This window comes from Pelophylax lessonae (assembly GCF_965119305.1).
Source record: "Pelophylax lessonae genome assembly, chromosome: 2".
NCBI lineage: Eukaryota > Metazoa > Chordata > Amphibia > Anura > Ranidae > Pelophylax > Pelophylax lessonae.
In genome coordinates, this window is record NC_138769.1 from 610,102,455 (window position 1) to 610,125,182 (window position 22,728).

The window sequence follows — 22,728 nt, forward strand, 5'->3', positions numbered from 1 at the left end:
ATAGCTAGCTCTGGAAACTCCTTGTGCTCTGAACGAAATCTAAAGACACACTGAAGGCAGGGTGGAACTAGCTATATGGAGCATCTCCTAGCTGTGGAGTGAGGAAGGGACAAAATAATTTAAAGGCAAACAAACAACGCATGTGTAATGATACCCTGAATTTGTATGTATTGCGGTGTATATATAGGTTTTCCTAACTGCTGTCGTGTTCAGTTGCGAACCACACTGGTATACGGCTAAAGAGACCCGGGAACAGTGAAGAGATGGTAAATAAATTTACATAAAAAGATATTCGCTGAGAAAGCCTTTATTCCTGATATTATTTCATCCACATTTATCCTTAAATTTGATAGTCTGCACTGATACCATCACATGTAGAAATAAAGATGCAAAAAACAGTCAGAAAGCAGATCCATCATTATCAATATTAAATGGAGACACTGTTTTCTATTTCACGCGGGTCCAGGTAGGGATAAGGCAGACTCATGGTCTTGTTCCTCTCTTGGATGCATTTGGAGATGTCAGACAGCTGATGTTGGAACTTCTTCATGAACTCTTGTGGGGCCTTCTCTGTAAAACGTTCATCAGGGTACTCTCCTAGATGCCTCTGTAAAGAAAAGAAACCTTGTCGTGATTTTCTTTACAATACATCTGTAGCACTGTCCCCGTAGGGCTTGTCCTGTGTGATGATTTCTTGGGCCTCCTCTGATTACCTGCAGCCAGTCAGTTAGGGACAGTTCACACATCCTTCCTTACTCCCAATGGCTCGTTACTCAACAGTCCAGGGATTTTGGTTTTATAATTATTGTGGAAATTGGATGGGAGAAGGGAATAGTGGGGTTCTCCAACTGGAACTATTTACAGTTAAGGCCAACTCTCACTTGGCCTCACCAGGTTACTTGTGGAAGCAGTCACACTGCTTTAACCATAACCCCACTTGTATGAAAGGGGTTAAGTCGTCTTGCTTTCTCCAGCAGCAGACTTAGTTAAAGGGATGCTAGAGTGTCCTAAAGATAATGTAGTTGCATTGACACCCATCCACTGACTCTAGCTGAAGGGATGGCTCTATCAATACATGCCCCATGACAGATCTGTACTCCGTATCAGGTCCTTTCCAGTGTCTCCCTTCCAGCCAGCTCTGCAGGACCTCCAAGTTCAGTTCCTCTCCAACCCTCAAGCCCTCAGGTTGACCACCTGAGGCCGCATGGCAACTTCTACAGAGAGGCAGCCGCCCTCTCCCGCTGGGACCCCACTCCCCAGCTGAAAGACCCCGAGCACATGTGTCCTTGGCATTTATACAGTATCCAAGCATGCACCGAGGCACTTTCCTCTGTCAATCATCAGGCCTGTACTAAACGCCTGTGAACTCATTCATCAGGTTTCCTCCCACTGTCCAATATGCCTCCCTATTGGATCAGAATTAAACACTTCAGACAAACTGAGCTGCACCTGAGCAGACCTTACTAGCAGATCCTGCTTTCTAGTAGGCAGAGAACAGTTTAGATTTACCTGGCAATCTTTTTAGTAAGCAGAAAAGATCCAAAACTATACCCTCTCTCTCTAGAACCTACCTAGGAGGTTGCTACACATCTATTCAGTATTAAATAATCACTACATGCTATAGCAGACTCTATAACACATGATCTATGTCAAATAAAACCTGCCAATCTAATGCATTTCCAGTTTTAAGGCCCAAGGCATATTTATGTATTACTTTTCATTACTTCCAGGCACTCACCTTATCCACGGGCTCATTGCTGAGAACCCACACAGCACCTATATTAGCAGTTGTACTGTTTACATCTGGCAATGCTTCCAAAATAGTCTCCATTGTAGTGACACCTTTGGTGCTGGGTGGGGGACTTTTCATGGTGGGGGGGCCATTAGGCATCCAGGAATAGAAGTCAAACTGCAGAGGCGGCAAACACAAAAGAACATAACAGATTAGGATTCTACGAAGTGTACACCAACTATACACAAGGTGCCATTGCTGACTGCCTCATAAATGTTGCCTGCCTGCCTTACTGACCCTTTGGCTTCAATACTTTTTAATGCACTCACCAACAAATAGGGGTAGTCAAGAGTCCCTATATGCACACGCGAGACCCTATCTGCACACTTGCACTGGCAAAGTAACTCCGTGTTGGAACAAAGCGTGACAGCCAGGAAACATTTCCAGAATTAAACCTTAATGGCAGCCTCAGTTTTACTCAGGAAAGGTTTCCTTAATACTAGTCTAAATAACTGACCTCAACGTATGCATTGAATAAAGACCAAATGCTTTTTATGCATAATTGCTTTGAGCCTGTGACTCAAACATTTAACTCTGAGGGGGTGTGGCTACTACCAAGAGGGCTGGATGTTTCTGAAGAGAGCTCTGCTCTCTGCCTTTAGCATCCAACTGCATCCTGCAACTTACCAGCAGCTCCTGCTCTCCTGAAAGAAATAACTTGCTTGACAAGAAAAATGGCGCTCGCCGCCCTCCACACATGAGCAGCAGCAGCAGCTATACGGCCTCCAATGCCCAGAGAACTAGCATGCCTGTGGACAAGCCTTACAAGCTGACACTGAAGCAAGTGAATACTTAGCTACTCAATGCTATCACCACCTGCAACACCACTCAATGCTATCACCACCTGCAACACCTCTCTAACTGGTAAAGCCCCGTACACACTTAGCGATTGTCGGCCGATTGTTGGCTTGTTAGTATGATGCTTCCGACAACCGACTCAGACTTTTCGGCCGAACGGAATCGGGTGTGCAGGCATTAAAATTTTTGTTGGCCAACACCAGAACGGCCGATTGTTCGCCAGTCAGTACAGAATTCGGCCGACAAACAGCCGATTAGCAAGACTGGGCATGCTCAGAAAAGAAAAAACACACAGAAAGTTAACCATCACATGACATCACTTCTGCAGTCGGATGTTGTTGGCCGACAAAATTCATGTGCAGTCTTTTGCACTTTTCAGCCGACAGCACAGCACCGGACAAAAGACGGCCGATCGTTCGGCTGACATTCGGTACGTGTGTACGGGGCTTAAGAGGGCCCTATCCAATCTGAGAATGTGGCAGTTTCACTTTTTCCTGATTTTAGGAAAGCTTAGACCAGCTGTTGAATGTGACTCCTCAAATTAGTTTACTCCTGCGACCTGCTATGGCATTACTCCTGCAGAACTGTGGACCCATATGCATCTTCGGCCATGTACCAGGAACCTATGTTGCTGTGACTTACCTTAGGCTGAGGTGTACAGAGGACAAATCGGTCCTGGAACCTTGAATTGATTTCAAATATTTTTATTAATTTTAGAATGATGAACAGTGCAGTGTGATAAAAGACGCATCACACTATCACACTGCTCTGTTCATCGTCTGTTTAAATGTGAGTTTTACTATTTTTTTAAATAAATTGATCAAATTACTACACCATGAGAGGCCTTGCATTTGTACCCCCATGCTGAGAGGTCCTCAGGAGTAGCGGAGAACACGGCCCCGTCCCTATCCATAGGACCCCAGGAGAGCCCCGATCACAGGACCCCAGGAGAGACCCATACCCCATAAGAGGTCATTCCAGTGCCAGAAACCTATAAGAAAGTGGCAGATAGCAAACGCCAGGAGAGGGAACTACCCAAGACCCCTGGAGACATAACCATACCCCAAGGCTTTTATACAAGAAAGTGACAAGTGAGAGGCCAACCACAGTCAGGGGACACCCCACTGTTCATCACCTGCACTTTCTTCTGTGATACCTGGTAATGCTTAAGCTGCATGCTTACCTTGGATAGCTATCACCAGAAGCACCCAGCATTCAGTTTAGAAAATACAAAAACCATCATAGGACTACATGTGAAGAGACCCATTTTGGAATCACCTATATCACCCCACCTTGCACCTTAGATAAATAAGCGGCCATTTTGTAGTGTTTTCACTGTATTAAGGCATATAGCTTTTGGCTCCTATCACTTGGGACTATATTTGTTCACAAGCCAAATTTGTGTATATTTTTTGGTCACTGACCACACCATTGCTTCTGCACTTTATATACCAGCACAGGTATTGGAATATTTTTTGGAATATATATTTTTTCATATTTATTAATGAGCCATCTTATTGCACTAGTCACCTTTGGTTCAATAGCAATTTGCACCTATTCTCCAGAACCTTATTGTAGCACATTTATTATTTTTGGATTATTTTGTATGTAATATTTATTTTCGTTTATTTGTATTACACTTTGCCAGATGTTTAAGCTCTATTTATTTATAAGGATTCTTTTGGCAATTATCTCTAAAAATACCTATTCGAGAAACACGTTTTACTGATTTCCCCATTCTATTTAATCGCACATTGCTCAAAGAGGTAGGGCAGCACTACCCCAAATCCAATGGCGGCCTGCCCATAGTGGGCCCCCCCCCCCCAAAGAAAAGAGGAAGTAAAAAAAGAATTAAAAAAAGTATATTTTTTGCCCACTAGGGGCGCCGGACTTCGTGCTGGGTATGGGGGGGTGGGGTTTTTGACCACACTCTCCGCTGACAGAGGCGCTGATTGGCGCTCTTCTGGGGGTCATCGGGGCGCAGAGCAATGCGCCCCGACACACCCCACTTTAATGATGTCCGGGCTGTGATTGGTCCAGAGTCCAGCCTGGACCAATCACAGGCGGACATGGACCTGGTGACGTGACGCCTGGGGGCGGTGCACCGCCCTGGCGTTACGATCACCTTGCGTTCCCGCCCGCGGCCCGGCGCAGAGAGAGAGGAGCGACAAGAACCGGCTGCTCGCTTGGCTGTGTAAGTTGTCGCTGAGTCCCGGGAGCAGTGCTGTACACCACGGAGAGGAGACTGAGGAGAGGACTACACCGGACACCTTCCACCCCCAGACATGCAGCCGCCCCCGTCCAGGCTGAGGAGCAGCAGGAGGAAGAGATGAGGCTCTGACCGCAATGGCACTTTCCTGACTCTGCTCGCCTTCTGCAACGTCCTCTCCCTGTCCTGGTACAAGGCGTTCAGCGGGCATAAAGGTGAGAACCCCCTGGACGATCTCTGCCACTGACTAGTGAGGTAAGTGACAGACAGTGTTCTGACACTGTCTGCTTTGAAGGGGACACGTACACTGGTCACTGCATTGAAAGGGGGCCTGTACTGTGGGGTTTGTGCTAGGGGGACCTGTACTGTGGGGTTTGTGCTTGAGAGGTTTGTGCTGGGGGGTTCTGTACTGTGGGGTTTGTGCCACTCAGTCTGTGTATCCCATAATAGGATGTCTCTCACAGTATATCCCATAATAGTAAATGGTGTAGCGCTTGTAATGTTGAATTGAACTCCACAGTCCATATAGAAAATAAATTCAACGGATGGAAATCAAGTCCTTTCAAGAAAAACGTGCTCCCAAAGGTATTGCCAAATATTCCACAATCTAAAAGCTCAGTGCATAGAGACCACCACCAAGAGAAAAGATGGCCCCTTACCGCAATATATTGATCCCCCACTACAGAGATCAATTCCAGCCCGTATCACACATCAACAGACCCCTGCAGACAGTATCCCGGCTTGTAGCGATCTCCAAATCAGCTCCACTCGGTATAGGTACAGGTATAGGTACATGTGTGAAAGAAGGGAACAACTCCCATAGTGAAGTACAGTAGTAAATTTCTTTATTGATGCACTAGCTAAAAATGGCAACTCACATTTAGTAGCAGACAATACAGCGTGTCTCTCTCAAGTATCGCCTTCGGGACCTGGTTTCCAACCTAGAAAATGGCCGCCGCGTCCCCTCCTGTATCCCAGCGTGGCGTGCCGCAGGCTCGGAGGAGCCTGCGGCACGCCACGCTGGGATACACGAGGGGACGCGGCGGCCATTTTCTAGGTTGGAAACCAGGTCCCGAAGGCGATACTTGAGAGAGACACGCTGTATTGTCTGCTACTAAATGTGAGTTGCCATTTTTAGCTAGTGCATCAATAAAGAAATTTACTACTGTACTTCACTATGGGAGTTGTTCCCTTCTTTCACACATGTACCTATACCGAGTGGAGCTGATTTGGAGATCGCTACAAGCCGGGATACTGTCTGCAGGGGTCTGTTGATGTGTGATACGGGCTGGAATTGATCTCTGTAGTGGGGATCAATATATTGCGGTAAGGGGCCATCTTTTCTCTTGGTGGTGGTCTCTATGCACTGAGCTTTTGGATTGTGGAATATTTGGCAATACCTTTGGGAGCTCGTTTTTCTTGAAAGGACTTGATTTCCATCCGTTGAATTTATTAATTTGTATATGGACTGTGGAGTTCAATTCAACATTACAAGCGCTACACCATTCACCATTACATGTTTTTCCCATGATCTGTATTTTCTAATTTAGGATGAGGTGTTGGCAGCTGTATTCAGATTTTCATGGTTTTAGCTGATGTGATTCATCTTCACACAGTAGTTCATGTATTGTAGAATACTTTTACTATTTATATTGAAATTAATGTTTTAGCGCAGCAATACCCCCATTTTTTATATCCCATAATAGGGCCCCTGCTCCCTATTATAAGATATACTAGTACTAATGGACCCCTTAATATGTGATCTATTGAGAGAATTTGTTCACGCAAGCAAAATACAGGGGACAAAATGGGTGGAGTCTATAAGGGATGGGGCTTCTGAGAAATGGGAGGGGTCAAAATGGAAGAACGGGGTCTTGCACCCCACCATCTTAAAACTTCACCAGCCGCCACTGCCCAAATCTCTATTTTCTGCTAGCTAGGTACTTTTTCCAATGAGACAAATTATTTTCATATCTGGGTCCCTTCCCATTTTTGTACGCCAGAATTTTTTCATATTCAGCTACAATATTGATCATGCGAGTGATAACTTCTCGGAGGCTAGGGGGTTCCTGTGTCTTCCATTTGTGCATGACGGCTGATCTTGCAGTAAATATGTGCATAGCTATGGATCTAGCTATTCTATTTATTTCCGACACACCAATACCCCTGGAACCCTGAATTTTGATGACATTTCACTTTCAGGGCTTCTAAGCTCTGTATAGCAGGGCAGTCTACTCCGCATAGCAGTCCTTCTCTTGAATGAGACTACTGCGACCAATACAGTTCAGTGACTTTATGCTACTATTCAGTTGTCTATTAATACAGCCCCAGGAATATGTTCGTTTTGGTGGGTATACTATATACCAGGATCTGCCTTATTTAGTCATCCGTTTCCAGGGAGCGTATAAGGCAGATGTACCTATGTATTGCCTCCTCATTTGCTGATGCGATGTGCGGGCAATGCCCTGTTGACACTACTTTGTTTTCATGTTTTTTGTTTAATTGTATATAGGTCAGCTGACCCCCTTTGTACTATGGTTGGACGCCAGTCAGTACACTGGATCTATTCAGTTATACCCTTCCTGGAATCAGAGTTGGATGCACCTAGGTCTAGATATACCCACTGAGTCCAAATTCTTGCCTGACTTTTCTTATGTAGCACTACTCCCTTGGGAGCTGCTGGTTAGATTCTCCTGGGTTACCCATAGCAACGACTAGACAAAATAGCATATTCTAAGTGAAGAATTTAATGAACTGCACTGTATTGTGAAGCACTCTTCAGAGTCCTACTTGGCACCCCCTTTGTCCCTATTCTTCAGGGTTCTACACGGCACCCCCTTTACTCTGCAACTGTGAGCTAGCCCCTTGATCCGCTGACTTCACTTGAGTGGTCCCCCTTTCTGGGCAGGCCCTTTGGCAAGTCCCCTGGTACTCATGGACACTTTCCCAGAAGACTGCCGGCAGCTCCACTTGATCTTCTGCAACTCAGCTCCACACCTGGTTCACCAGGCCGGCTGCCTAAGACCACTTTCCTCATACAGCAGGAGGAGAGACAAGCAGTCCGCCTCCTCCTGGAACTCTGCTTCCCACCAAAGACGCCCTGTCACATGTCCCCCCCCCCCCCCCCCGGCCTTTATGAGCAATCCCAGGATGCACTGCAAGAATGCCCTCCCACTGGGATTCTCACAAAAGCCAATGTGTCACTGGCCAGGTTTCCTCCACTGTCCAACAAGCTTCCCTATTGGATGCAGTGGGGACACCCCCTAAACCCAGTGAATCACACCTGGGAACATGTAACAGGCAAATAGATCAAGCTCCCCTGATAGGCAGATGGAGCATACAATGCTTTGAACCTAGCACCTAACTAGGAGGGTGCTACACTTATAATGGCTAGGAATGTTTAAGATCCCAGAGACCCAAGTGCTTTATCTCTGAAGTTTACTCACACATTATATACTACACACTGTAAAAAACCATTGGAAGTTCAGTATCAATGGCAGACACTAATACCCAACCTCTCAAACGAGGACTGGGAGGAAGTCAGTGTCTCATGTGGCTGTAAATACGTTCCTACAACTTTACATGCTTCATAAATCTTATCAGACCCCTGTTATGAGCATAGGTATGTGGTGCATTGCATAGTCCTGCTACAGTATGTGGTTATGTCAAGTGATTGCCAGGTATTGGAAGCAAATTGTGGATCTTCTGTCTGCAGTTTTGTCTTTACCTATTCCCCTCACTCCTCAGATATTTATGGGAGGTTCTAGGTGAAGTAGTGGCCTAGGTACACCAATTTTGCATCTCCCAGGGGCCATTGCATCTGGACTTTGCTGCAACATCAGGGCACATCTCCATTTATACCTACACTATATTACCAAAAGTATTGTGACGCCTGCCTTTACAAACGTGAACTTCATTGGCATCCACTCTTAGTCCATAGGGTTCACTATTGAGTTGGCCCACCCTTTGCAGCTTTACCAGCTTCAACTCTTCTGGGAAGGCTGTCCACGAGGTTTAGGAGTGTGTCTATGGGAATGTTTGACCATTCTTCCAGAAGAGCATTTGTGAGGTCAGGCACGGATGTTGGACAAGGTCTGGCTCGCAGTCTGCGCACTAATTCATCCCAAAGATGTTCTACCGGGTTAAGGTGGGACTCTGTACAGGCCAGTCAAGTTTCTCCACCTTAAACTTGCTCAGCCATGTTATGGACCTTGCTTTGTACACTAGTGCGCAATCATGTTGCAAAAGGACAGGGCCATCTCCAAACCGTTCCCACAAAGTTGGGAGCACAAAATTGTCCAAAATGTCTTGGTATGATGATGCCTTAAGAGTTCCCTTCACTGTAACAAAGGGGCCAAGCCCAACCCCTGAAAAACAACCCCACATCATAATCCCCCCTTCGCCAAATGAATTGGATCAGGGCACAAAGCAAGGTCTTTAAATATATGAATAAGCGAGTTTGGGGTGGAGGAACTAGACTGGCCTGCACAGAGTCCTGACTTCAACCCAAAAGAATGCCTTTGGGATGAATTAGAGCGGAGACTGCGAGCCAGGCCTGCTCATCCACATCTGTGCCTGACCTCACAAAAGCACTTCTGGAAGAATGGTCAAACATTCTCAGACACTCCAAATTCTTATGGACAGCCTTTCCAGAAGAGTTGAAGCCGTTTTAGCTGCATAGGATGGGCCAACTCAATACTGAACTCTACAGACTAAGACTGGGATGCCATTAAAGTTCATGTGCGTGTAAAGGCAGACGTCCCAATATATTTTTATCATAGCATATATTACACATATACACACATACCTGGCTAAAAATGTACTATTTCACTAGGACCCTTATCGGATCCCTTGCTGATAATATGTGTTTGTACATTGGATGTATGTACTGTTATTAATTTCTTTCTATATAAAGCTTGTGTTATTTATACACTGGTGTGCATCTATATGCTTATGGTTAATGTAATATGCTGATTGCAGTAGTTTTTCTGCTCTCATTTACTTTGTTTAAATTACTAGTTAACCCCTTAGAGCCAGGGAAGCTGGCCCCTTAAAGGGGTTTTACATGCCGGGAGGTGGGGCTGGACTTAAGGTCATGTGACCGCCGTGATAAGCTGTCACGGCATTCACGCGATAAGAAATCTCCTGACCGCATGGAGCAATCGGGAGTTTATCAGGCGCTGGTAACTGAGGCCCCAAGGAGTTTGATCAGAGGAGGATTTCCTTCCTAGGAAACTTAGAGGTCCTGTCTTTGGTGGAGGCCATGCCAACTTTGCTAGGTGGAAGAGTAGGTTTCATAATAAAGGATCTTGTTCGGTTATTTACCTGCAAGTTTAGTGCAAAATTCTGTTTAAGGAAGGCCTTTTCTTATAACTCCCCCAAAAAACAGGGCTAGACACTTTAATCTGGTTGCTGTTTTGAATAGCAAAATGTGGCCAAATGCTTGTAACTGGCTAAACTTATGTAATTCTGATTCATTTGCCTACACAATAAGACAGTGCCAGTACAATTATACTCACCTGACCACTATTGACAGCTGCATGCTGAGCAGAACATCTGAAGATCACCATGGTCAGGTATTTGATCAGAGAAGCTCTGGTTTCAAAGGAATAGGGGACTTCTGTCAAAGAGAGAACCACGTTTAGTAGAAAGTGATTTCCTCTGCTTATTCAGCATGGATAGAAGGTAATGTGCCACATACTTTGGAGAACAATTATATGTGCATGCATGTGACTATTTTTCAAAATTTTGCAGGCTCAGATTTTCCTCTAAACCGGAATACTGTAGAGACATGAATGTTCCTCTTTAAACAATGGCACAAGGAATAGTGAATAGCTCATCAAGGAGCACAAACTTATCTCAGGGGAAACAGCATGTATAATAAAGGTTTAACATGTTGGAATTGCTAAAGCGGACCATGGATGGGTAGAATTTCAAATGCTTAGGAAAAAGAATGTTCTAAGGAAGTTTGTTCATTTTTCTATTCATTTGTGGGTCAAATTGGAACACCGAGATAACCCACAGGGACAACAAAGATACCTCTTGCTCTGTGTTTACATTAGATAGAAGGCTGAAAGGCTGCAAATAAACAGCTGGGAAGGAGAATGGGGTGAGAAGCTAGCTGTTAAGAGTCACTTCATTTAAAGGAGTAGCAGGATGAACTGAGCTTCTGAGAGAACCACTTGATTAATTGCAGGAATTCTGCTTTCTCCTGTGAAATTTGAAGAAGATGAATTGCTCCATAGTGCCTGCAGCTACACATGTAAATTTTTATAGTCCCATTGTTGCTTGTTAATATATAAATATCTCAGTAGGCTGGTCGCAGGTTCAATTTAACATCAGTTAACATGCATTTACCACAAAACATGACTAAACATTACATATTTACATGTAGCGGGTGCCTCATCTCCTGCGCCATGCCAAGCTCACCGAGGCTCTCACTGGGATAGAATGCTTGTCAGTTTCTGTGGAGGATTTCTCCCCCCTCCTCCTCCCTGACACGGTTTGTTCGGCTACCTCATTGGCAGGGAGGAGAGGAACCACTCAGCAAAGCCTTCTGGGGCATGTAGTCCCCACCAGAAACGGCTCCATAGACTTATGACAGAACTACACACCCCAGAATTCTCTGGCAAGAGGAGAAGAGGCATCCATCTTATCTGCTAGGCAGTTCAGTTCACCATAAGGCAGGAGAAGAGACTGGATGCAAAAGAGGTGCTATCTTCCCAGTCAGCCCACTGCTGTGTTCCAGACATCCAGCCTGGGAATCCCAGGTGCATATCCAGGTGCACCTGCATCGGCTGTGTGAAATGTATCCAGGGTGATGTGGCCAGTTGAGTTACCAGAAGAGCCTGCCTATTCCAGGATGCTCGGTTTGGCCCCCTAAACTGCAGAATTGGTGAGGGCACCCACTTGATTAGAAGAATCTGAGGTTGATATGCTCTGTGGGGCAGTGATTATCTGCTTGATATAACTGATTACTCACACCATTCAAGAACCTTCTATTCATCAAGGCCTCTCTGGATGTACTCTGTCCTTTCACCCAAGAAAACCAGCAAGTGCGCCACCCTAAAGTAATCTAAAGTCTGAAGGGCCCTGTCTATACTTGGGACTCTAGTCTTTATACGATTAGGTTTAAGTTGCGGGCTAACTCAGTGCACCGAGTCAGGTACTATGTTCAAGCTGGTCATTTGGGACGGATTCTGGTGTGAAGGGAGAGAACTGACCTAGAAAGCAAGGTCATTCCTCCGCCCTCCTCCTGTCTGGACTCATATAGCCCACCCCTAGTAGAGTTGGCAGTCACTGAAGTAGTATTCACTATATACAATTTGTTGCCTTGTGTGTTTACCTCTGCTCTCAGGGTTATTTGACTTAAAGGAGTCCCCTGGAAGCAGACGCAGTTCATTTTTTCCTTGATAGCCTTTATTTCTTTTGTTTCATTTGTATTGTGCTGTTACACCAATATGCAAGATATAATGCATAGTTACAGTAATGTCTATATATTTGGTCATTACACTGCCATTTTGTGGTCATTTCAGTTGTTGCACTGCCTTTCCCATCTGTTCCTTCCTGTCCCCTCCCATTCAGGATGTATTTCTTGTTCCGGCTTATTTATTCTTGTGGGAATAGAGATGGCCACATCTGTCTAGGCCTTTCATACAATCCGCTTGCATCTGGTAACACATTACCATGTTTTAACCTGCAGATACCATCCTTCAATCTGCTACATTTTGTCTGCTATACCTACTGATTGCAATAAAACCTACATGGATGGAAAGAAACTGTCTGGGGAGTTCCGCTGATAACGATTTTCTGCAGTGATTGTATCTGTTTATACAGGCCAGAAATAGAGAATACAAAAAGCAGCGCTAAATCCTCAGAAAAATGATAGCGCTCTACTGTGACTCTCAATAAATGCACTTGGAAATTTAAATAGGGATAATGTCATTCCATAATATATAAATCAGAAACCATATTTGCAAAAGATAAAGGTTAGTGTATAATGGAATATATCCATAAATAGCTATATCCATAAATAAATCATGGCAAGTGCGAACAGTGCAAAAAGTGCTAATGTGCAAAGAGGTGCTGCAGTGCAAAAAAAGTAAGAATTATTATGAAAGTCCTGGCAAAATGTTCACAAAAACTAAGTCCAGAAATTAATCCCATGTGCAAAGTGCCAATAAAGGTAGCAACCAACTGGTATGACTTCTAAACGTGCAGTGATGGTGGCACCCTCCAAACACCGCCAAATAGGAGAAGTACAAACTCACTGGAAGGAGTTGATCTTTGTTGGCATATGTCAACAAAAGATCATAATGCGCTTTATGGGTCTTCGCGGTCTGGAAACATGGACCCTTGTGGATGAGGTTCCTGCAAACAGTCTCAGAGGACACAAACCAGATAAGTCAGACTCCTTATTGTGTAGTAAATTCGGATGATCCAAGTTTATTTCAAATTAAAACTTTGTACAAACATGCAAAATTGTTCAGATTAACAGACCCGCAATGTCTCCCATAGAACGATGGTCACCCGCAAAGTGTACAGAAAGCTGTGCCGCTTTAGGAAGGGTTTTCCAATCGGCATGCGTTCCAGAGCGGGTTCAGAACGAGCTTCCGATGACGTCCGATGTTGTGACGAAGCACGTCTAGCTGACACGCTGTCTCGTTCTGAACCCGCTCTGGAACGCATGCCGATCGGAAAACCCTTCCTAAAGCGGCACAGCTTTCTGTACACTTTGCGGGTGACCAGCGTTATACGGGAGACATTGCAGGTCTGTTAATCTGAACAATTTTGCATGTTTGTACAAAGTTTTAATTTGAAATAAACTTGGATCATCCGAATTTACTACACAATGAGGAGTCTGCCTTCTTATCTGGTTTGTGTCCTCTGAGACCGTTTGCAGAAACCTCATCCACAAGGGTCCATGTTTCCAGACTGCGAAGACCCATAAAGCACATTATGATCTTTTGTTGACATATGCCAGCAAAGATCAAGTCCTTCCGGTGAGTTTTTACTTCTATTTGGCGGTGTTGAGGGTGCCACCATCACTGTTTGCATGTTTAGAAGTCATGCAAGTTGGTTGCTACCTTTATTGGCACTTTGCACATAGGATTAATTTCTGGACTTTATATTGTTTTTGTGAACAGGAATAGGTATAATAGGAATAGGTCTCAGCAAGGGATATGTCACAATATTATATATATACACATATATATACACACATACATACATACATATATATATATATATATATATATATATATATATATATATATATATATATATATATATATATATATATATATATATATACATACACACACACACACACACACACATACACACACACATATACACACACATATATACACACACACACACACACACATACACACATACACATATACACACACACACACACACACACACACACATACACATACACACACACATATACACACATATACACACATATACACACATATACACACATATACACACATATACACACATATACACACATATACACACATATACACACACACACACATATACACACACACACACATACACACTCTATAGCTTCATTTTCCTCGTTAAGCAAACAGAGTAAAGATAACTTCTGTGTTCATTTTAACCTGTGTCCATTTTCTTCTGCAATTACTCTAACAGTTACCCAGGTGTGCCAGTGGGGTTGGAGAGGCAGAGTGTGGAACCCAACTTAAGCAACTCCTACGGGGGTAGCGCTACAACATATTTGCTTCCATGTACAACACAGGTAAAGATGTTGCACTTAGAAATATGAAGTTGCTACCTAAATGCATTGCAAATTCAAAAACACAGTGGTGGCATGTGCGTTCATGTTCCACCTGCTCAACTTTTCTTCACCAGTAGATAGGTCATGTAGGCAAGAGGTGTAGGTCATGTAGGCAAGAGGTGTAGGCAAGAGGCAAAAGCAAGCAGCTCAATTTATATCAAAATAGTGCAAGTGAGAGGGGCAATTCACTGTAAAAGTAGGAAATATTCTCTAGTATTCTGTCATTTCAGCTAGCAAAATAAATCCAATTTAACATTTTAACCAAACTCACAGACAGCTGAATAGTTGTGTGTATCACATCTTTACTTGCACATAACATGATTAAAGAACACCAGATCGAAAATATACCTGAAGACTTATTTTGCAGGAATCCTTCCTCGAAAATTTCAGCTACCCAGGCCTGAAGTTCAGGGTCTTCCTTGATCATCTCATCACTTGTATAATAGTAATTAATTATTTTGGACACAAAGCTAAAAAACAAAAAAACTGTCATGGAGGAGATGCACATAAAAACTTAAAGTGTTACGAAACCCAGGACCCCAAATTCACTATCTGGTCTCCCAGAGTACACAGAACATGGAAATGCAGCTATTTTAGTAAATATAAACTGCTAAATACCTATTCTCATCAATATATAGCAGTCTTGTGACCATCAGTGTCTGGTTAAAGCTAGGAGTTTTCATTCTACTCTGACTTCCTATGAGGCTACAGGACCCCTGGCTTTGTCTGGACAGTGCCGATTGGCCTAGTGTGGATTCCAAGAAAAAAAAAAAATCTATCTAGCAATACATACCTAACTGAGCATGTGCAGAGTGACTCCAAAGGCTTTGTCTCATCAGGAGATGGATTGGGGACAGTGGAAGGGAAGGATCAGAGAAGACCGGATCAAAGCCTTTTTACACAATGCGGGGTATTAACCCCTTAGGTTCCACATTGAGTATAACAAGCATGCTTTACTGCATACAGACTGATTTTACTGTTGTGGGTTTAGTAACACTTGGAAGTCCAAACAGATACAGATGAATGCAGAATTGTATGCAACACATTACATTTTTTTCAAATACAAGCAGTGTAAGATTTTTGGCACCTAAAATGGCTCCTATGTATTTATTATTATACACGATTGATATAGTGCCATAGACCTGTGCAAAACCAAAATTTTGTTTCCTTAGATTCATTAAATGATTTTAATTCGTTTTCAGGTTTCCTTTATTCAAATTCAATTCCAATTTTCTGAGTTCAACCAAATTCAAAAAAATTCAACTGAATCCAAAGTTTTCAAATTAAAACTTTCTATATTTGTATTCAAATTTTTTTCTAATTCGAAGTCAAATTTTTTTCGTTTTTCACATTTGAATGTTTTCAGCTTTCACATCAGATGTTCATGGGACATCAGTATTACTGATGTTTTTGTGCAATAGTACACTGACAGATGTTTTGGCGTGCACTGGTACACTAGTCGTACAGATGTCTTTGTACACTGGTACATGCCCGTGACAGCTGTTTGGTTCCACTGGTAAACTGACAGATGTTGAATGGACACTAATAGTATAGATTTTTTGGGGACAGGTACACAGACAGGGATGTAGATAAGGGGGGGGGGGGGGGGTCAGCAGGGTTCAAACCCGCCCAAAGTGTATCAACCCCACAGCAGCAAGGCTAGTTTAGCGTTTCAGCTGTGGAGCTTCTCTGCCACCACACTAGCCTGTATTATCCACACTGCTGATGGGCAGAAAGCACACCGGCCCCAAAGGGGGCCCACTATGCTCTGGAGACAGACCACACGGAGATGTCTCAGCCCATTGCTGAGCTCCCTCAGACATGGATTCTCCCAGTAGCCGGGAGCGGCAGGCATGGTTTGGGGGTGGGGCAATGACCACCTCCTCATTCATAGGTAGCCCGAGTGAAAGGAAATGTCTCATGCTGCTGAAGTTTGTCCAAGGCGTGTGAATTTAGGGAGGGAGGGGGGATGGTGCACACAGAGACAGAGGGAAGGGAAGGTGTATTAAATGTGCTGGGAGATAGACTGCTGCCTCCCCCAAGTGCTGTGCCCTCCACGCAACCTGCATGGCTGTGCCCTCCTGCCCCCCGCGTACTATACCCTATGTACTTTCAACAGGCTGCTTTGTTATACTGGAATGGCTCTGCTGCAGAGAGAAGACTGCACTCATGCTGCTGAAGTGCATGCAGTGAAGCCGTTACAGTGATTGAGGTGAAGGAGGAAAGAACAGGAAAGTGTTGTACCCCAACAGAAAATGAAAGGGAGCTACTTTAAGTGCCTGTGCCCAATACATTCTATTCGGAATTTGAATATCGATAGAGGGTTATAGTCTATTTAACGCTATTCTATTGCTTTTTCTTTTTTATACTTTTATGTTCTATTCTAATCCATTTTCTGTTCCTTAAATTTGTGTTCCATTTTATTCTATTCTTTCCCCTCATTTTATATTCCAATCTATTCTATTCCCTTATTTTATATTTTATTATTTTTGAAATTCCAATTTTGGAAGATGGTTATATTCTAAATTTAGTCTAAATGTATTCTATTCTATTTTTTCCATTCTATTTTCTATTCTATTAATCTATTCAAATTCTAATTTATTCTATTTGAATTTCTAAAGATGGTCACATTCTATTTTATTATTTTCTAGTCTATTGTTTTCCATTTTGTTCGATTTTATTTTTTATTCTATTCTTTTTTTTATTCTTAATTTCTATTCTATGTTTTTATTCTATTGTTATATATTCTATTTTATTCTATTCTTGTTTTCAAATTTAAATTTTTCTAATTTGATTCCAATTTGAATTTTGCCCAAATTTCAGCTTAATTTTGTTTCGTTATTTCGTGTTTTTAAAATTCATTACTATTGTATTTTGGAAATTTAGATACATCTGAATCTCCGAATAATTAAAATTTTTTCTGAATTTCAATTTGTTACGCAAATAATCATACATATCTATAGTGCCAACAGTATGCACAGCACAACCTAAAGGGATACAGTAAAGTTCTAATACAATAAAATAAGTATTAAGGGCTCTGTGCTTTTAGAGCTTACAATCTTTATAGGGAGGGGCATGTGGTACAAATGGTAATAAATGTGGGGGATGAGCTGATGGAAGAGGAAAAAGTTCAGTTTTTTGTAGGTGTGATAACCTTCCCTGAAGAGAGGAGTTTTCAAGGTTCACATAAAAAAGGTGGCCAGAGTAGGAGATAGCTGGACAGATTGAGGTAGAGAGTTCCAGAGGATGGATGAGAAGGCAAACCGGTAGAGAGCAGGTCTTGGGAGGAGGAGAGAGGAAGGTTTGGGTTATATTTGCAGACAAAGTTGGTGATGTAGCTCGAAGCAGAGTTGTTAATGAGCTTTGTATGTTAGTATTTTGAATTTAATTCACTGGGTAATCAGGGGTTAGTGGAGGGATTGGCAGAGAGGGGTGGCAGACACTGAGTGGTTTGTAAGGTAGATGAGCCTGACAGCAGCATTCATGATACAATGAAGAGGGGCTAGCCTATGGAGAGATAGGCCTGTGGGAAGGGTGTTGCAGGGGTCAAGGCGACAGACAAGCCTACCACTTTACTCCAGATGCGGTCGGACCAGAGTTTTATATTCTGTCCAGTTCTGGTCGCCAGTCCTCAGGAGGGATAAGTTGGAGCTGGAGAGAGTCCAGAGAAGGGCAACAAAACTAATTAGGGGATTGGAGGACCTTAATTATGAAGAGCGTCTGCAAGCGCTTGATTTATTCTCCCTGGAGAAGAGATGCCTGAGAGGGGACATGATAGCAATTTATAAATGCCTCAATGGTGATCTCAGCATAGAAAAAAAGCTATTCAGTCGAAAGGATTGCATGAGGACTCGAGGGCATACAAGACGATTAGAGGAGAAGTGTTTTAACCTCAGGCAACGCAGGGGGTTCTTTACTGTTAGGGCTACAAGCAGTGCTGTATTTTGGCCTAGGCCAACAAGGCCGAGGCCTAGGGCGGCACTTTGTAAGGGGGCAGCAAAAAAGCCGCCCCCCTCCACCTGAGACTCTTTTGGCCACTGGTTGCTAGAGCCTCCTCTCCCACCTCTCTCTCCCAACCCCCCTCCTCTCTCTCGGCTCTCCTTTGTCTCACCTCTCTCACACACCCCCCTCTCTCACCCCCCCCCCCTCACCCCCTCCCTCATCCACCCCCTTCTCTCTCTCTCCCACCCTCTCTTACCCCCCCCCCCCCGTGAGATCTCAGGGGTTCATGCTGGGACTTTGACTCCAATTTTGGAGGGAGTCATATCCGTTAAAAAGGAAGGAGTGGGGCAAATTTACATAGGAGTCGGAAAGGAGGGGCGCCCAATTTTAGTCTTGCCTAGGGCAGCACAAAACCAAAATACACCATTGGCTACAAGATTGTGGAATTCTCTACCACAGGAGGTGGTTTCTGCGGGAAGTATGGTTGCTTTCAAAAGACACTTGGATGTACATCTCAAGGATCAGAACATTCAGGGGTACGAGATGATTACGGCCACACACCTACACAGGTTGAACTGGATGGATTATTGTCTTTATTCAACCTCAACTACTATGTAACTATGCAAGATAAGGCAGTGATTGAGTAGCTTGGTGTTTTCTTTAGTTAAAAAAAGGGGCGAATTTTAGAGATGTTATTGAGGTGAAGTCTACAAGCTTTTAAAAGCAATTGGATTTGGGGCAGAAAGGTCAGATCAGAGTCTAGGATTACACCTAGTACCCTGGCATGAGGGGGGGGGGGAGGGGGAATAATAGTTAAATTATTGATCTTGATGGAAAAGTCGGGGGGGGGGCACACATGTGGGGTGGCTTATAAGCACTATTTTGGAAAGATTTTGTTTTAGGAAGTGGTGTGACATTCATGTTGATATGTTAGTCAGTTAGTAATGGAAGAGGAGACTGAAGGAGCAAGGTGAGGAGTAGAGCGATAGATTTGGGTGTCAGTTTAGAGATGGTATTGGAAGCTGTGGGAGGTTTTTAAGTGACCAAGAGAGGTGGTGTACATAAAGAGAAGGGGTCCAAGAACAGAGCCTTGGGGGGGCCCCTACAGAAAGAGGACGTGTAGAAGAGGAGACAGTTCTAGGAAACACGGAAGGTGTGCGGTATTAGATAGGAGAACCAAGAAAGGGCAGAATCTTGGAGGCCAAGAAAGTGGAGTCTATTAAGAAGGAGCAGGTGGTCAACAGTATCAAAGGATGAAGAGAGGTCTAGTAATAAAAGTATGGAGTAGTGGCCATTGGTTTCAGCAGTTAGTAAATAATTTGTGAATTTTATTAGGGCAGTTTCTGTGGAGTGCTGCAAGCAAAAGCCAGAATGTAAGAGGTTAAGGAGGATGTTTTCAATGAAGTAGGACCTCAAATGGTTGTAGACTAAGCATTCTAAAAGAATTTGTTTTGTCTTTGAATACGGAAGATCTTTACCTCTTTACAGCTGCCCAAATCTTCATGCCATCATCCCTATACAAGTAGTTGTGAATGTCCTCCATTCCTCTCCCCTTTATATCATCAGGGAGACAAAGGCTGCTATAAGTCATCTCAGCCGTTGCTTTCTTCAGAAGTACTGGGACCCCTCCTTTCCCAGTCACCAATGCCTTGTGAGAATACAGAAAAACAAAATGTAAAAACATCGTCACGTAATGAAATCTAACAAGAGTTGATGAAAAGGCTATAGAAGTGCATGAAGACCATATGTACTTAAAGTGGAACTTTAATGACAAAAATAAAACAAACCGACATGTCTCTTCTGCATTAAAGTTGCCTACCTACCTTTCCACCACTGTACACTGAGGTGCGTAGATTTTTGTAAATGCCAAGCTGACTGCACTCCTGTGTATGCATTGGAATATCATCATCTCGGCCAATTAAAACAGCCAGGATCAATACCCAGAAGCCACCAGGCAAGGTGCTCCGGGAGATCATGGTGCTGGAGTATAGGCGAGTATTGTTCTTTAAGGAACTCAGACTGGTACCAAGAGCAAAACTAAAGCATAGCATATGCTGTTTCCCAGTTTCTCTTTGGGGTGTGCTTTGTAGGAATCGCTGGACATTTAGAAAGATGCAGACTCAGATTATTATTTTTTTGTTTATATGATCCGTTTGGGATTGCTTTTTTTGTTAAAATTAAATTGCATGTTCGGCCAAAACTTTTTCCTTTTGGTTTTTTGGATGTAGTGGAGAAGAAGGAGTAGACTCCATCAGGTTTTAATCCTTTCTGGGAGCGCAGTTGGAGAGATCTTTAACTCATTGTCATAGTGTCACCAGCTTCAGCAGAGGGGGAAGTGGGGCAACATCTGCAACAGGAACCTTCTCCAACCTCAGTAAAAACCCAATGGGGTTCTAATCCTTCCTAGCTTTCCAAAAAGATTGGACAGGTCATATTCTCTAAAGAATTTATGCACTAATATAATACACTGGGTAAAGATGATATTTTTTTTTACATGGGGAAAGTGTCTGTAAACATTACATCTACATTTATTACACTTTTTTGGCCCTTTGCACATGGATGTCAATTTTCTAATGGTTATATTCAGGATCTTGGGAGAAGCGGCTCAGACACTGACCGCCAAGAGGGGCATAGACACTGACCGCCAAGGGGGGCACATTGCCACCCTCACCCCTTCCTGCTCCCACCAGGGTCCTTACAGCCGCCTCCTCTGGCTACCCTCCATGTAAAAAGCACCCGGCAACGCACCTGTGCTTTTTCTCACGTGTGCTTTTTCTCACCTGTACGTGTGAATCAACTAACAGGTGGCTCCAACCACATGAACAAACCAGTCATTCATGTGGCCAGAGTATCTGTAAGAATGAGCCCTTAGTGGGCACCTGGCTTTGGCTCACTTAATTCTTATTGATTGACCTAGAACACCTGCTTCTTAGCTTTCAATTTCCTGGTTTTCAGTTGTTTTCTGACCGTAGATTTCAACCTGTAGAGGTTTATTGTACCTATCCTGTCCGCATCCGTTACATGTATCCTTCAGTTACGTCTCTCGCCTGCGTTGCAGGGCTTTATGTGAATCTGACATCAATGGCCTACAACTGTATTGTTATCCTATTATACATATAAGTCGCGCTAAATATATTAGATGGAGATGTGAAGTCCATAAAAGTCCAAAACAATATTATTGATAAATTCCAGGACCAAACTCCCTTAAGGGTATGTGCTTACCAGATGAAGGTAAGGAAAAGGCAGTCTCGCTGCGTGGAAACTTGTCACCTTGACAGTAGATCCAAGCTTCTATGATCGATCAACTCAGTGGACATGGGATCATGAAAAGCAAAAAAAGTACCGCAATAGCGTAAAACCCAACAAACAAATTGTGACTATCACCATAGGTGTGGGTAAATGAAAATTGTGATGTGATATGACCTCCACCACAATAAATGAAATAAATAAATCATGCAAAAATATAGGGAACTTAGGGTGAATAACCCCTACCAGAGAGGTTAAGGGTTGATGCCTTGAGTGATTAATGTGTATCGGTTGGAGTAGCCTCTTACCAAACAGAAAAAATAATGACACAGTGAAGAAAACGTTGAAAAAAAGTAATCGTGCTGAACCACCACCAGCTGAATTCGCCTCTTACCCTGGATAGATATAGATTAGCCAAAGTGCACTAAACAAATCCAGTGTACCACTCAGGAGCCAGCAATTTCACACCTGTGAGAGTTGCCTCTTACCACATATGAAGTTGTATCAAGCCTGTAGGGTAAATCAAGTGGCCAAAGACCGACCCCAAATTGAATCCAAGCCTGTGTGTATACGAATAACCAGGGGATCCGACCAGAGGTGTAGGTAACTGGGTCTAGGTTGAGTTCATGGGACAGTCACCAACTGCTCCTAAATCCTGAATGATAATCTGAACTGAAGGGGTTCAGATTATCATTCAGGATTTAGGAGCAGTTGGTGACTGTCCCATGAACTCAACCTAGACCCAGTTACCTACACCTCTGGTCGGATCCCCTGGTTATTCGTATACACACAGGCTTGGATTCAATTTGGGGTCGGTCTTTGGCCACTTGATTTACCCTACAGGCTTGATACAACTTCATATGTGGTAAGAGGCAACTCTCACAGGTGTGAAATTGCTGGCTCCTGAGTGGTACACTGGATTTG

General features: G+C 43.5%; 1 protein-coding gene across 1 annotated transcript in view; it reads right to left on the bottom strand.

The window, feature by feature from the left end:
• Nucleotides 1-387: 387 nt before the first annotated feature.
• Nucleotides 388-22,728, bottom strand: part of LOC309545290 (polyunsaturated fatty acid lipoxygenase ALOX8-like) — a 134,192-nt gene continuing 111,851 nt past the window's right edge. Inside the window, exons 10-14 of the mRNA XM_082244432.1 lie at nt 20,037-20,206; nt 14,965-15,086; nt 10,319-10,419; nt 1,739-1,909; nt 388-607 (exon numbers count right to left, since the gene is read on the bottom strand). Of these exons, the coding sequence (XP_082100558.1) occupies nt 428-607; nt 1,739-1,909; nt 10,319-10,419; nt 14,965-15,086; nt 20,037-20,206 (744 nt within the window). The 3' untranslated portion in view covers nt 388-427. The remainder of the gene's footprint in view (nt 608-1,738; nt 1,910-10,318; nt 10,420-14,964; nt 15,087-20,036; nt 20,207-22,728) is intronic.